Source organism: Arachis duranensis, chromosome 3, assembly GCF_000817695.3.
Source record: "Arachis duranensis cultivar V14167 chromosome 3, aradu.V14167.gnm2.J7QH, whole genome shotgun sequence".
Lineage (NCBI taxonomy): Eukaryota > Viridiplantae > Streptophyta > Magnoliopsida > Fabales > Fabaceae > Arachis > Arachis duranensis.
In genome coordinates this window covers 3,741,051-3,754,722 of record NC_029774.3, presented here as the reverse complement: position 1 = coordinate 3,754,722, position 13,672 = coordinate 3,741,051, and the positions used below count along the sequence as shown (strand labels likewise).

At 32.0% G+C, this 13,672-nt stretch overlaps 3 protein-coding genes across 5 annotated transcripts; 1 reads left to right on the top strand and 2 right to left on the bottom strand.

The window, feature by feature from the left end:
• Positions 1–720: 720 nt before the first annotated feature.
• LOC107476744 (DNA-directed RNA polymerases II, IV and V subunit 8B) lies at positions 721–3,555 on the bottom strand. The gene is made up of 4 exons (XM_016096614.3): positions 3,393–3,555; positions 2,924–3,081; positions 1,498–1,586; positions 721–1,001 (listed from the first exon to the last, which is right to left on the bottom strand). Exons 1-4 carry the CDS (start codon positions 3,466–3,468, stop codon positions 890–892), a joined length of 435 nt encoding a protein of 144 aa, XP_015952100.1. The 5' UTR covers positions 3,469–3,555; the 3' UTR covers positions 721–889.
• A 510-nt stretch (positions 3,556–4,065) lies between these two features.
• On the top strand, positions 4,066–7,383 carry LOC107476747 (peptidyl-prolyl cis-trans isomerase FKBP16-3, chloroplastic). Of its 2 annotated transcripts, none has more exons than XM_016096619.3 (7): positions 4,066–4,168; positions 4,824–5,104; positions 5,580–5,663; positions 5,986–6,035; positions 6,404–6,452; positions 6,589–6,663; positions 7,040–7,383. In XM_016096619.3, the coding sequence occupies exons 1-7, from the start codon at positions 4,084–4,086 to the stop codon at positions 7,157–7,159; spliced, it is 744 nt and encodes a 247-aa protein (XP_015952105.1). In that variant the 5' UTR covers positions 4,066–4,083; the 3' UTR covers positions 7,160–7,383. The 2 variants fall into 2 exon arrangements, with proteins under 2 accessions (XP_015952105.1, XP_052115532.1); XM_052259572.1 differs by having other exon boundaries at positions 6,586–6,663.
• Positions 7,384–7,538: 155 nt separating this feature from the next.
• LOC107476746 (GTPase-activating protein GYP1) lies at positions 7,539–11,633 on the bottom strand. 2 transcript variants are annotated; one of them, XM_021137364.2, is made up of 11 exons: positions 11,437–11,633; positions 10,577–10,733; positions 10,323–10,491; positions 10,006–10,076; positions 9,524–9,661; positions 9,349–9,440; positions 8,995–9,266; positions 8,530–8,615; positions 8,327–8,428; positions 7,831–8,005; positions 7,539–7,686 (listed from the first exon to the last, which is right to left on the bottom strand). In XM_021137364.2, exons 1-10 carry the CDS (start codon positions 11,517–11,519, stop codon positions 7,844–7,846), a joined length of 1,332 nt encoding a protein of 443 aa, XP_020993023.1. In that variant the 5' UTR covers positions 11,520–11,633; the 3' UTR covers positions 7,539–7,686; positions 7,831–7,843. The 2 variants fall into 2 exon arrangements, with proteins under 2 accessions (XP_020993023.1, XP_015952103.1); XM_016096617.3 differs by having other exon boundaries at positions 7,539–8,005.
• Between the last annotated feature and the right edge of the window lie 2,039 nt (positions 11,634–13,672).

Here is a 13,672-nt window from a genome sequence, read left to right as displayed (position 1 = left end):
GTATTATTTTAATCCTCAATATTTGAATTTAGTATTAATTTAATTCTTAATGTGTCAAACTTCATATTTTAGTTCTAAAATATTTTAAATAAATTTAATAATATCTCATTATTAAATTTGACACAAATAATTAATATTTTAAACAATTAATTTTAGTACATAAATAAACCCATTAATGATTACTAATATAAAAAGCTTTCTCATTAATTTTGGTACATTAATAATTGATTACTAAATTTTGTAGGAGAGAGAGAATTAGACAACATAGTATACAATAATATTTTGGCCCTATTTTTCTAACAAATAAAAAATATGACTTAACAACAAATAATGTTAAACGTCCACAACACCTTTTTCCATTAATTATCATGTTAAGTTTAATAATAAAACAACATTGAACTGATCCGAAAATTTTTTAGCCTAAAATAAGATATTTAAAATATTAGAAACTAAATTAGGATTTAATCCAAATGTTAGGAAGAAAATAATATTTTATCATTAGCAAAAATAACTATATTTTTTATTGACTACGTAATAGTTATCCAACAAATGTTTTAAAAAATAAAAATATAATTTATATGATAAAGAGATTTTCAAATATATAAATATATTTCAAATTTATATGATAAAGTGGCTTCCCTTCTATCACAAAAATTCTTTGTTGAGTTTTGTACATGTAGAAGAATTATTTTTCTAAGAATTTCATTAAGGGAAGAAGAATAAGCTAAAAGAAATTTACTCTCCTTAAACAATTTGGTTAGAGTAAGATTAATATCTAGTTAGCATGAAGATTAACAGTATATTAATTCTTCTAACATGTAATTACAAAAAGGTGCCGATAACCAAAATTTTCAGATCCCTTAATTTGTTTTTCCTTCACTAGTTCTCATCATACTTTCCTCATGAGAAGATAAAGCTTCTGATCAAGCTCAAACTTGTTGCAATGAGAGGGATCTCCCTTCATCATCATCAGAAGCCCACCAAATGAAATAAGAACCTCCCTGCAAATAATACAATGCAACAAATCAAATTACCATTGTTAATACCACAATTAAATTATAATCTAACAGTCATGTATATATCAATAATTTATGCTCATGATAAAAAATGATCTCACAATCATTTTGGTTTTCAACTTTCAATTACTGAGCAGTTATATCGAGACAATATGCGTCAATCAGAATCATACAAGTTCATGTTCCTAACTATTTTAAAACAAATTCAGGTAAGGGTGTGATCACGAGTTGGGATCTTAAAGGAAGAGGGCAGGCGAATAGCCGAATAGCTTGATGAGTTAAGTATATTCTATTTTACTCTTCGAGTCGTTCGCTTCTTCATCTCCCCAATTCGAAAGGAAGAGGTGTCTATAGTTAAGAGGTCACTAGCATCCAAATGGCTAATTATTAATTAACAAAGGTTACATAGAAACTAAATTAAATGTTAACAAGCAATTCCTTTCTTCATAATCTTATACTTTAAAACTGGTAAGGGACATACACATTTTCGCGCGTTGAATCCTCTGTTATCTTGTAGAGCTTCCCATGCATGACGTATTCAAAATTGTCAGCGAGTGAGTGCCGATTGCCCTGTAAATAGAAACGGGAAAAAGAAAAATGAAGAACTTCTGTGAGGGAAATTATGGACTATCGAATTGACGAGTAGGAAGAAGAACAAAACTAACAAGGGGCAAGGGGAGTAACGGTTGTAAATTGGTTTATGACAACAATTTTCTCATACAACCTTACTTCATTCTAAGCGCTAGAATTTGTTTTCTAAGAAGGATATAAAGTGGTTTGAGGTTTGTAAAATGTGATTAGTCATGTGACACTAGATCATTAACAGGTTATAGATGAGCAATGAAACTCTTTTAAAGTCCTTGCATGTCTGAGGTCAAGTTCTTTGCATCAGTCACAGTACCTAAATACTAAGGTTCAAAGATTCTCCATCATATAATATATTCATGCCCATATTCTGTTGGATACCAGAGCTAAATGGAACAGAATAACAACTAAAATTTGAAGATGAGAAAAGAGTGGAATTAAACACTATCATTTATCTTTAGATAATAATGAAGAGAATATGACTGAGTGGAAAAATTAGACACACTCAAATACAAGGAGAAAATTAACACTACTTTTTAATGTGTGAAAATTATACTCATTCTAACAAAACCAAATTAGGAGAGACCTAATAATGTCTTTCTATAATTACACTCACCAATTAAATTTGATTCTTCCTACACTTCTCTCGACTTCCTATATATATAAATATGGCGGTAATGACCAGAAAAAATCACATTGTGACCATTACATTATTATTCTTTATGATACATGATGATTTTGGTTTCCTTTAGGACACAAATCTGCTGACAGATGTAGTTTATGCTTCCAACTTAACACTTAACTTTATCACTAGCAATTATTATGTCTAAACTGATCTTGGTTCCTTTTTTTTAATCAAAAGATCGCGTTGATTATTCTTCACATATTCTAGCAAATCCAAAAATCTATATAGATTGGGCGACCGGAACACCTTCCCAATAGAATATTTGGCAGAAAACAAACCACTTTCACGGCATCATCGACATGTTCATGTGTCTTCCCCCCAAGTATGATTCAAGTCCCAAAAACATGAAGAACAAAAGCTCCCCAACAACCATATTAAATGCTTTATTTCTACCTTATACACTCTACTAATTAGCTCTAACTAACCAACTATATAACACACTCTTAACTAACTTAAACTAATGGTTACTAGCGAAAAAAGAACAAAAATTGACATACAAACTGTTGAATATACCGGGGAAAAAAGTCATATTCTAAATGGGTAAGTGTTCTATTTTACCATGGTTCACTTGACAATCATAACAATCATTTATCAGAAAACAAAGGCATCTTGTATAGAGAGAAAGAGATATAATCACCCCAATATAATAGCCAGTGTCTGGTGTTCCATCAAGATTAAGAGTTGGAACAAGTAAAAGGGCAAATTTCTGTCCAACCTTCAAAGGATACACCTCAGAATTGATGTCTAGGTGCATGAACATGTCAAACCTCTCACTTCTTGCTTCAATGCGTGTTACTTCAATTAACACAAAACCAAACATTGAACCATCAGAATCAGATACACAGGCCAAAACCCAAAGCTTAATGTCTCCAACAACAAACAAGAAAACGCACACTCATCAGAAAGCACATAATATAGCCACACACACACACACACACACACACACACACACAGAGAAAGAAGCTAACTTTGAAATGAAAACGAGGACCCATTTACAGATAGTGTAAGAAAAACATCATAAGAAGGCGAAAAGCTTCAAAGATCATAAACAGAAATAATTGAATATATGGGTATGAAGAAAATGAGGAGAAAGAAAAAAAAGCTACCTTTATCGAAGTATTTCTTGTCATCGGGGTTGAGTTTTTCCACTCTGAAGATATCATCAAAAAGAACGTCCACCATTTCGCAATTTCTTCTTCCTTTTCACCGCACTCAGTAAGAAACTTCTGGGTACTGTAGCTACGTAAAATTTTGGGGCCTTTTATACTGACTACTAATACCCTAAAATGTTTTATGTTTAAAAATGGGAAGTTTTTATTGAAAAATTGAATATTTTAAAATATTTTGTCTCTAAATTTTTATCAATGTATTAAAAATTAAATAGCAAAAATATTTTTTTTTATAAATTATATATAATAAAGAGTATTTCAAAAAGAAATATATTTATGTTTTTAAACTAAAAAAATAAAAATATAAAACTTCATGAAATATTTCTTCATTTTGATATAAATGATATATCTCAATTATATATTTATATTAAATAAAAAATTTGAGTGGTATAAATTATTTTATACTACTACAAGATTTATTAAGAATTAAGATTTGATGTTATCTGTCAATGAGTTATAACTCAAATAACACAATCTTTCTATACTCATTTAATAAGTTGCGGATTTAAGTCTTCATTTAAAAAAAAAAAAAGATTTTTGTTATAAGAAAAAAAAAAGGAAATAAAAAGATAAAAGGACAGTTTCTGACAGGTGATGTGTTTAAGTGGATTTGGTTTATCCACATCAAATGACATCTAATATTACAACCTTCAACCTTGGATATGATATGCCAACAATGGCTGCTTCTCTCTCCTCTCTCCTTCTTCCACTAGGTATCTATTCTATGTGCTGCTTCCTTAAATTTTCCAATTGTTTTCTTCATTTCACAACTCAAACAATGTTACATTGTCATTGCTTCTTGTTTCTGTTTTGTTCGCAACCTCAGATTGTTATTGCTTCCACTCTTGTATAGGTTTTAGTTTGAGGAGCACTACTAATTATTGTTTAACTCAATAATCTGTTGTGTCATGTTCTTAGATGAATGATAGTGGTGCCAAAAAGTTGTTTTTTTCTAAGAGGAAAGTAATAAGTAATAACGAATTATTGTTGAGTTAATGAGTTCATGCATTGTATTTACAGGATAGTAAAGGTGAATTCATTGTGACTTTGTAATCCACTTCTGTTTCTGCAAAATTGAAATTTCTCAACTATTATCACTGCCCCCAGCTTCCATTCTTCAATTTCACTAATTTAGGATTTGATTTCTAGACATTGATGGTGAGGTCAAACAATTTCTCCCTGTCATCTAATAGAAATTCAAGAAAGTGCCAAATCATCACAACTATCCACCATGACTTCATGCCTTTGTGAATTTCTATTGGCTGAAAGTTTCACATTGCTTTTAAAGTGTTGGTGCATAGAAATTATTCTCATGGGTTTAACTGTTACAATTGTTTTCTAAAGTATATAATTTTGTTTTTGGGGTAGGTTCTACTTGTAAAAGTTTGAGCTGCAATCCTCAAGGCATTGCGGCTGACAGGCTTCGATGCTTGGTTCCGCAATACCGAAGATCCGTGGTAAAAGCAAAGGCCTCATATACAACTGAATGTGCTGCTATGGTTAATACCAATTCACGCAGAGACTTTCTTGGATTGGCTTTGGGAATCTCAAGCCTCTTTGTTGGTTCATTGGAAGCCAAAGGAGCTGGTTTGCCCCCGGAAGATAAGCCGAAACTATGTGATGAAGCTTGTGAGAAGGAGCTTGAAAATGTATGGTGAGAATACATTGTTCCCTTCTCTGCCTCCTTTCGTTGTTTTTCTCTGCTAAGACATTACAAATGGTTGTTGTAAATTGCTAATAATGCTTTGATATTTGATGTAATTGCATTGCATCTCCTGTTTCTACTAATGTTAGTCAGCACCTTTCTCAAATGTCAGTTATTTTTTAAGAGAAATTCTTCAAATAAATTTTGGGAAATCAAAGCATTATTAGTATCTAAGCTATTCTTTCCTGATAATAGAATCTATCATTCTTAAAGGAAATAGCAGACATTCTTATATTTTCAAAGAATTTGTGCACCATGCAAAGAATCTGTTAATAACCAATCTATGTGAATGCACTTAAGTTTTAATATTCACATTTTTAAGACCCTTGATCAATGACCACCACGGTATCAATGGATTTTACTTGGAATATCCGTAGCTAAATGACTAATGTTGACTTTGAACATTTTATGCAATGAAGGTGCCTATGGTAACTACTGAATCAGGTTTGCAATACAAGGATATTAAAGTTGGACAAGGTCCTAGTCCCCCAGTTGGATTTCAGGTGTGGAATTTCTTCTAATTTGTTCAGTTCTTTTCTATATGCAATACAAGATAGATAATGTCTATTCTGCTCGAAGTTAACCGTTGAAAAAGGAAATATAAAACTATAACACTTTCACATTTTAAGCAACATGTAAGGCTGCGTTTGGAATAATGGATAGGACACGGAGACAATGGTTTGGTCATGCCGTGTCGGCATGTCTCTCTATATCTCTGTCTCAGTGTAATCAGACATATTTGTATCTAACCAAATGCAACTTCATTTCTATAGGCGCTCCTTTGGTAATATACCTTATGTAATGTATCTATAATTGTAATTACAGGTAGCAGCTAATTATGTAGCAATGGTTCCTTCCGGACAAGTATTTGATAGGTAAATCCACTGATTACAAAACTATATCAATCTCAACTCATCTTCATGAATTGCAATATTTAGAATGATGTTTAACGTTTGTTGTTGTGTATACCAGATACTTCATCTAAGTGTGTGATTAACAGAATAATATTGGCCAATTTTAGCTAAAATAAAATGTTACATGAATGTTTTAGAATATCAAACTGTTCATTCCTTTTTCAGCTGTATTGTCTCCTTTCAATTTGGTTTTCTGGATGATCTCTTTGAGAAAATCTTGATGACAATGTTCAATGATATTCTTTTTGTGGATAATAAATCAATATACAAGTATATTAGTATGACCAAGACAAATGTGTTGCTCATTTCCCCCATTTTCAATCATGCAGTTCATTGGAGAAAGGCCAGATTTACATTTTCCGTGTCGGTTCTGGTCAGGTACACTCTGGATTTTTCCTTTTTTGTTGTTTTCAAGAACTTTCCCTTCATGGTGATCATTGTTCAAGATTGAAAACCAGTAGCTTTAGGGACTGTGTTAAAGATTGACCGACACTAATCCGAATGAGTACAGCAGGTGATAAAGGGTCTTGATGAAGGTCTTCTGAGCATGAAAGTAGGAGGGAAGCGTCGACTGTACATACCTGGACCAGTAAGCTTTTGCCTCCGGGAATGGATCCTCTCAATTGAAAATTTCATTTGAACATTTCAAATGTGGATTTTCCAATTAAGAGGAATCCACTCGCTTTGCCTTAATAGCTTATACCAGAGAAACTGTGATCTTTTAATCATGTGAATCTATCATATAACTATTTTATAGACTCTGCTTCCATGACATATTCTTGTTTTATCAGTGTCTATGGACATCTGTGCCTAAAATATATATATATTGAGCACAAAATGATGAAAATACATAAAAAGGATGCATGCTAATGAACATTGACTAAATCATGATTAATTTTCCTTAAAACTGAATATTAAATTCTAAAATGTGTTGGCTACAAAGTTCTTTATTATTTATTTGGCAGTTGGCATTCCCAAAAGGACTTACATCAGCTCCAGGGAGACCAAGGGTGGCTCCAAATAGTCCAGTCATATTTGATGTTAGTTTGGAATATATACCAGGGCTTGAAGTGGATGAGGAATAAACTATAAATCTAGATGCAATAACCCAAATTTTCTTTATCTCTTTTTTTTTTTTTGGGAATTATGCAAACCCAATTTCTATTTATCTATTTCCACTTCCCCCCATTGTATACAATTGTTAATTCTTTTGAAAAACAAGTCTATAATTTTATAGCTATGCAGAGCTACATATTTTGATGTTCAATATATATTAAAAGAAGGTCCCTTGCATTTGTGTTTTGTTGTATCTACATATTGATAGTTTATATTAGATAAGGAATACAAGATCTTCATTTGTTCCACTTTGGGGATGTTGAAAATGTGGATCACTCTTAGCAACAGCATTATGTTTATCTGTGGTATAAGTATTATTCTCACGAAGTTAACTATTGTAGCAGAATGAAAAATAGAAATACTCTTGCTGACACATCTGTTGCTATTCTGAAATGTTATGAAGTTAATACAATAAAAATAGGCTCTCTGTCTGTATTGTTTTTTTCTTTTCTCCCCTTCCTCTCACTCTCTCCTTTACAAAATATTACAAGGTAACCTACATGGAAAAATGGTTGTGAAAAACAATTAATCCTTTTACACAAGAAACAACACCATATATAATGTAGCCAAAAGCCTGATGAAAAAGTTTTTTAAAAAAAAAAGGAAACTAGAAAATGAACAAGAGCTGAATTCAGAAAACCAGAATTGCCAATTCAGCTGGCTAAATGGCTGGGAGAGTTGTTGAACATGCTGTGCCACATAAATGCCCTGGAAAGTACCATTTCCAGCTCTTGGTGAGTCCAGTTCTGAGTTGGAAGATGTTGAAGGAATATCACCAATTCTTGGAAATCTAGCTTCTGGAGATTGTCTGACCACTAAAAAAAGCAGCACATGAAAAAATTCATTATCTACTATATTGATCATTGCTAAAAGTAAGGAGAATGTGTATATAATCTAAGCAAATTAGAAGCATATAATATAGGTATGCATCCCTTTGTTTTCTATTGCATTTGTCTAACGTTGCTTCAAAGCATTGCCAGGAATCCTAGAATTGCATTCTTCATTAAGTAATTCAATGGCAAAAATGGTGCAAAAGCTAAATTATTCCTAATTAATTGTTTCTACTTACATTGGAAAAATTATAATTAAATTAAAATATATCATATTAGTGAAGGGGCCAAAACAAGCTTGCTTACTGTTAGAAGGAAACTGGCAAATATATACACAAGGAAGTCTGGTAAAGCATCTCCTTCAGCAAGGTACGTGTCCCAAAGGCGTGTGATGAGATGGAAGGGTATCTGATCATAAAAATCAGAGATCAGCATTGGTGACCGTTTATGTCAATCTTTTATTCAGAAAACTATCCAACTTATAAGGAAAATAACATGTCTGAGCAGACCTCGCGGATTAGAAGACAGTTGAACCAGCGGAAAGCAAACTGAAGAAATTCAAGACCTTGATCCTCCACATGTCGTGAAACAGGTTCTGGGGCAGCACACAATTTTCAATTAGGGAACATCATGTTATATTTGTAGATATAATAATACATATTACCAGGAAAAAAAGGGATGAAATTTCGACATGTTTGTGCCAAGAAAATAAACCATCTCTTTTATCCTGTTTTTGGGAGCAAAATTGACAGAAATATTCTTCTTTTCTCCTGCCCCCCTTTTTCATACTTGAAAACAGAAAAAGATGATGAAAACATTGTGGAATCTTTATAACTAAGAATGAAAAGAGAGCAGTTTGTTAAACTAAACAAGCCTTCGTAGTAGAGGAGCCATCAAAACTATAAAAAGTGATGAAGCATTTAAGATCATAAATATAGCAATGCTTGAAGGAAAACAAAGCCTGAGAAGGTTACCATCAATCCTCCTGACCAATTCCTTCAACTTAAAAACAAGCCTCTGAATCCCTGGTTGAGCAAATGTGTAATGATCTTGCATACCATCAAGCAACTTCGACAAGCACCAATAGCAATCAGCCTCTACATTGTTGATCTGGTCTGAGGATAAATCAGACATTGACCAATTATCTATAGACCCTTCTAAGTATTCTGAAAGGAAAACAACTAAAAATGGTGTAACAAGATCATTTATCCCCTGAACATATCCACTTGCAGGATGTCGAATGGCCCTGTGAATATATTTGGAAATCATATAAGATCACTAAGCTAAGAATAATATCAAGTCAACAACGACAAATTGTTTTGTCTAACCATGCATAAAGAATGCGCTCCAATGATTTCTGAACTTGCTGTTGCTGGAAGAATGGAACATCAGGTACAGTTCTTGGACAATCAACAACAATCTGACAAACATACAAGGACAATAATCAACAATCAGAAAATCGCTACAAAAATCAAGACGATAACATATTATAACCTAGAGTACCTGGCGACGCATGTTGATCTCATCATCGGAACGATCAGTATCAGGAATATCATAATACTGAGAAATACACTCAAGATACTCAAGGCGCTTTCTTCGTAGAACCCCCTCCCTTCTATCTGAATTAGGTGGTGCATATCCCTGTTGTCAGTTTATTTTTAAATTTCCAGCAAGATAAAGCTATCCATTAACATGTGTGATTGGGGATCACTAAGATTGACTCCTTACTCAACATGATTCTTTATAGTGTAAATACTTTTCATTTTTCATTCCTAAATTCTTCTTTTAGTCTCAATGGAGAACATTTTTCATGTAAGCAGCGTTGAAATCTCTTTAAAATAATTCCATAGCTCAACCTAAGCAAACAAAACTTAACTTTGAAACCTGATAAAAATAAAATCCTAAAACTCGGAATATGAACTCTAAAAGTTTCATATTCTCATGTTTCCCATATCCGAGAGCTAGAGTAAGGTCAAATAGTGTACCAAGAGAAGCCTCCACACAGTAGGGCGCATGTCATCTGGAACACCACTCCAGGCTAGCTCACGCAACTTGTCTACAGAATAGATTTCAAGGAAATAGTTAACCTCATGATACTGCGAAAAATATGTACAAGCAAGGTAAACATCATGATAGGTGTGTTTATCTAAACATATAGTTCAGAATTGTTTATTTATGATATTTAAATGACTGGACAACATCATAGAGCAACATGGAAAAGTTAATGAGTAATACAAAAAATTATAATCATAAAAATAAAATAAAATAAAATAAAATAATAGAAATAGAAAAAACAAAATACCTAATATAACTGTTGTCCCTGAAAGAACCTTAGTGAACTTCATAACTCTTGCAGAATCTGTAGATCTGGCACCAATGGTAGACTTGGAGAATTCTTTGGATGATCTCTCTACATGCGAGATTGATAACCGATTCAAATTGGCAATAATAGTTGGACTCTGAACTTCTTCCTGTATTGAGAGTACAAGTCCCACTTGACAAAGTGATACAAATCAATCACATAGACGCATATAAGTAAATGAATACTAAAATCACCTCATCTGCCCCATATGTATGGTCACTAGTGCCAGCATCATTGTGTGAGAAGCTCCTCCTGTAACTTGGCGATGAGTCCTTCGTGTTCGAGCCATCTACTGGGTCTGATCTCGGGCTCAATAATATTTTCCCAGGCATGCTACGACCTTTAAGTAACCTTAAACAAAAAAGAATACTACAAATCTCAACTCCGACAGTAAGCTATATGCTTACAGTTATAAGTAACACCAAATACAAAACTAGATGAACAAAGAGAAATTGGTCAATTCATCAATCCACCAATACCATCAACAAATAAATCATAAATTCCCAGTTGAAAAGGGTAGTTGTAGTTCTGAAGAAAAACACAATTGCGTAGGTTAGCTATGAAATTTGGTAAAAATCAACTATATAAAGTCTGTGACTCTGTTCCTACATCATGTTCAATTGGAACAAATCAGCATTCAAATCGGGCGCGAGTATACACATAACGATCTAAGAAGAAAAAAAATTCGCTCAATCAATAATAATCCACATCGCAGCTCCAATTACCCTCTTCTAATTTTTCAGGAATCAGTGAGAACAGCACACTACTGAAGTGATTGCACGGATCACATTTCCAAACAATTATTATAAACCCAATTCGTGCGATAGAACTTCACCCATCACAATTCCTGATCTCAAATCAACGCAACCCAGAGGAAATTAAAAGAAAAAGGTTTAAAAATAGAAAATCGAGAAAAGTCGGATTTTGAGAACTGGGTTTTCGGAAAAGCCGACAAATCTGGGGACTGCAATTGATGGGGATGTTGAACTTCATGAAATCTGAGGCGAATAAAACCGCAAAGAAGAAGAAGAAGAAGAAGGAGGAGAGGATGTACCCTTGAACAGTTCTAAGGGTTTGATTGAAGGTGGAATCGAGAATGCCGTTACGCTGATCTTGTTGGTTATGGTGGTTGCTCATGCTTCCTTTCTTACTAGCTTCCACTTCTGAGTTCTGAGTTCCGAGTTCAAAGATGATTTCTTTGCTTACGGACACGTAAAATCACAAATGAATGCACCAACAAATTTAGATTCACCGATCTAATTAGCGCCAAAATAATGGTATAATACCCTTCTCCAAGTGCTTAATTATTTTACATAACGATAACTAATTTGTAAGAAGTAGAAACATGTATTTACTATGGTGAATTTTAGTATACAGAGCCAATTTGGTACAGATTTAAAGATTTGTTACACCACACTTTTTAAAACCACACTTTAAATCGTAACTCTTCACAAAGAAAAGCGTCACCTAATGGAAAAAAGTAAATTAGAATATTTAAGAGAAGAAATAATCAAGTTATCAAAATTAATAGATCAAAAATTAATGATTTTAACTAATGTTAACTGTAATGACACCGAATTCTTAAAATCAATACAAAATGATTTTTCTCAAAATCTTTATTTTACTATAAGTTTTATTGAAGGACTTCAAAAACCTGAAAAAACTTATTTTTCACACGGAATTTCTAAGAAATGTTACCATGGAAATGATTCCCCACATCTTTATCATACTTTTAACCCACAATTAAATTCTATAGTAGATATGCTTGAAGAAATATTAGTATCCATAAAATTTCAAAGAAATAAAGAAAAAGAGAATCCCAAAGAAGAAAAATTTCAAAATATAATCAACATAACAGATCTAAAAGTAAAACCACCACTAAAATTTTGAATATTGAAGAAAAATTAGAAGAAGTTACAATGCTTTTTAAACAATTAAAAAAAAATGGCTCAAGAAAATAATATTATGGAACATGGTTTTCAAATAGAGGAAGAATTAGTAAATTCTGAAAATATAGAAAATGAAGAACACATCCTAGATTATTCAAGTGACGAAGAACCAGCAATTCCAATACAAATAAAAAATGAAGCTGGAACATCTAAAGATAACCAATCTCAATATAAATGGAAACAGGTTTTGATAATTATGCTTTTAGAAAAGGGTTTATAAATAAAGATTCAAAATATACAAAAATACCATCAAAATACGTTCCTAAAATCCAGGAAATGGAAGGAGAAAGAATGCTTGATTTAGACTGTAAAAAGAATGAAAAAGAAATTTTTGAAAATTAGTTGAATTCCTTTTTATTATAAGCTTTTACTAATCCAAAGCTTAGTGAATTGTCTGGAAGATATATTTGGAATTACATAGGATTTCATACTAAAGGAACTATAAGAGATTATATGACATCAATAGAAAACCAAATAATAGAAGATTTAGCAACAAAATAAATAAGATATTATATATAATGATGGTTCTATATAAAGAATTTTTTGGAAAAAATATTATAGATCAAAGACAAGAAGTCTATGATAAGGAATATCAAGAAGCAAAAAACCATTTAGCTAATATCCAGATATATGATCTATGTAATGTGGAATCTTATATATGTGAATATAGAATACATTATTACAAATTAAAAGAAGAAGATAAAAATCATTATCTTAGTATGTATATAACAAAACTTCCATATCCTGCTAATGAATTTATAATGAGAAGATTTATAAGAGAAATAAATAGAGGGACAATTGAAAATAATTTTGGTGGAGCAACCGCTGCAATAAGAGAGGAAATAAAAGAGCATTGTATGCAAGAAGCAACTCAAAAAAGATTTGCAAATATAATCAGAATTTGCTGACAAGATAATGAGGAGATACCTCAAAAATATGGTCTTAATAAAAATCTTCAAAGAAAAAGAAAATATCAATTTAGAAAAAGAAAATACTATCCAAACTGGAGAAAAAAGAGGTATTTTAGAAAAAAAATAACAATAAAAACAAAAGACAAAAAAATTAACTATTGTCCAAATAAAAAAGAAAACTGTAAGTGCTGGTATTGCCAAGAAGAAGGACATTATGCAAATGAATGTCCGAAAAAGAAGGATAAAAAAGATCTTACTAAACAAATAGAAATTGCTAAGTCTTGTTTTATGGAACCTTTAGAGGAATCTGATGATAACCTAGACTATATTTTTGAATATGTCTCAGAAACAGACTCAGAGACTGAGTAATAATGCTACATTTATTACTATAAAAATAACAGAAAAGTTTATAAATGCTTTCATAGATTCT

Bases quoted from the DNA above. Each gene is read 5' to 3' on its own strand.
- LOC107476746 (XM_016096617.3), bottom strand. From the start codon at position 11,519: ATGAGCAACCACCATAACCAACAAGATCAGCGTAACGGCATTCTCGAT. The intron at 10,734-11,436 runs GTACATCCTCTC...TTTTTGTTTAAG, and splicing joins ACCCTTAGAACTGTTCAAGG to GTTACTTAAAGGTCGTAGCA. The intron at 9,662-10,005 runs GTACACTATTTG...AACTGACAACAG, and splicing joins CTGTGTGGAGGCTTCTCTTG to GGATATGCACCACCTAATTC.
- LOC107476744 (XM_016096614.3), bottom strand. From the start codon at position 3,468: ATGGTGGACGTTCTTTTTGATGATATCTTCAGAGTGGAAAAACTCAAC. The intron at 1,587-2,923 runs GTGATTATATCT...TTCTATTTACAG, and splicing joins ACACTGGCTATTATATTGGG to GGCAATCGGCACTCACTCGC. The intron at 1,002-1,497 runs GTATGTCCCTTA...TATTATTTGCAG, and splicing joins GATTCAACGCGCGAAAATGT to GGAGGTTCTTATTTCATTTG.
- LOC107476747 (XM_052259572.1), top strand. From the start codon at position 4,084: ATGACATCTAATATTACAACCTTCAACCTTGGATATGATATGCCAACA. The intron at 6,453-6,585 runs GTACACTCTGGA...GAATGAGTACAG, and splicing joins TCCGTGTCGGTTCTGGTCAG to CAGGTGATAAAGGGTCTTGA. The intron at 6,664-7,039 runs GTAAGCTTTTGC...TTTATTTGGCAG, and splicing joins GACTGTACATACCTGGACCA to TTGGCATTCCCAAAAGGACT.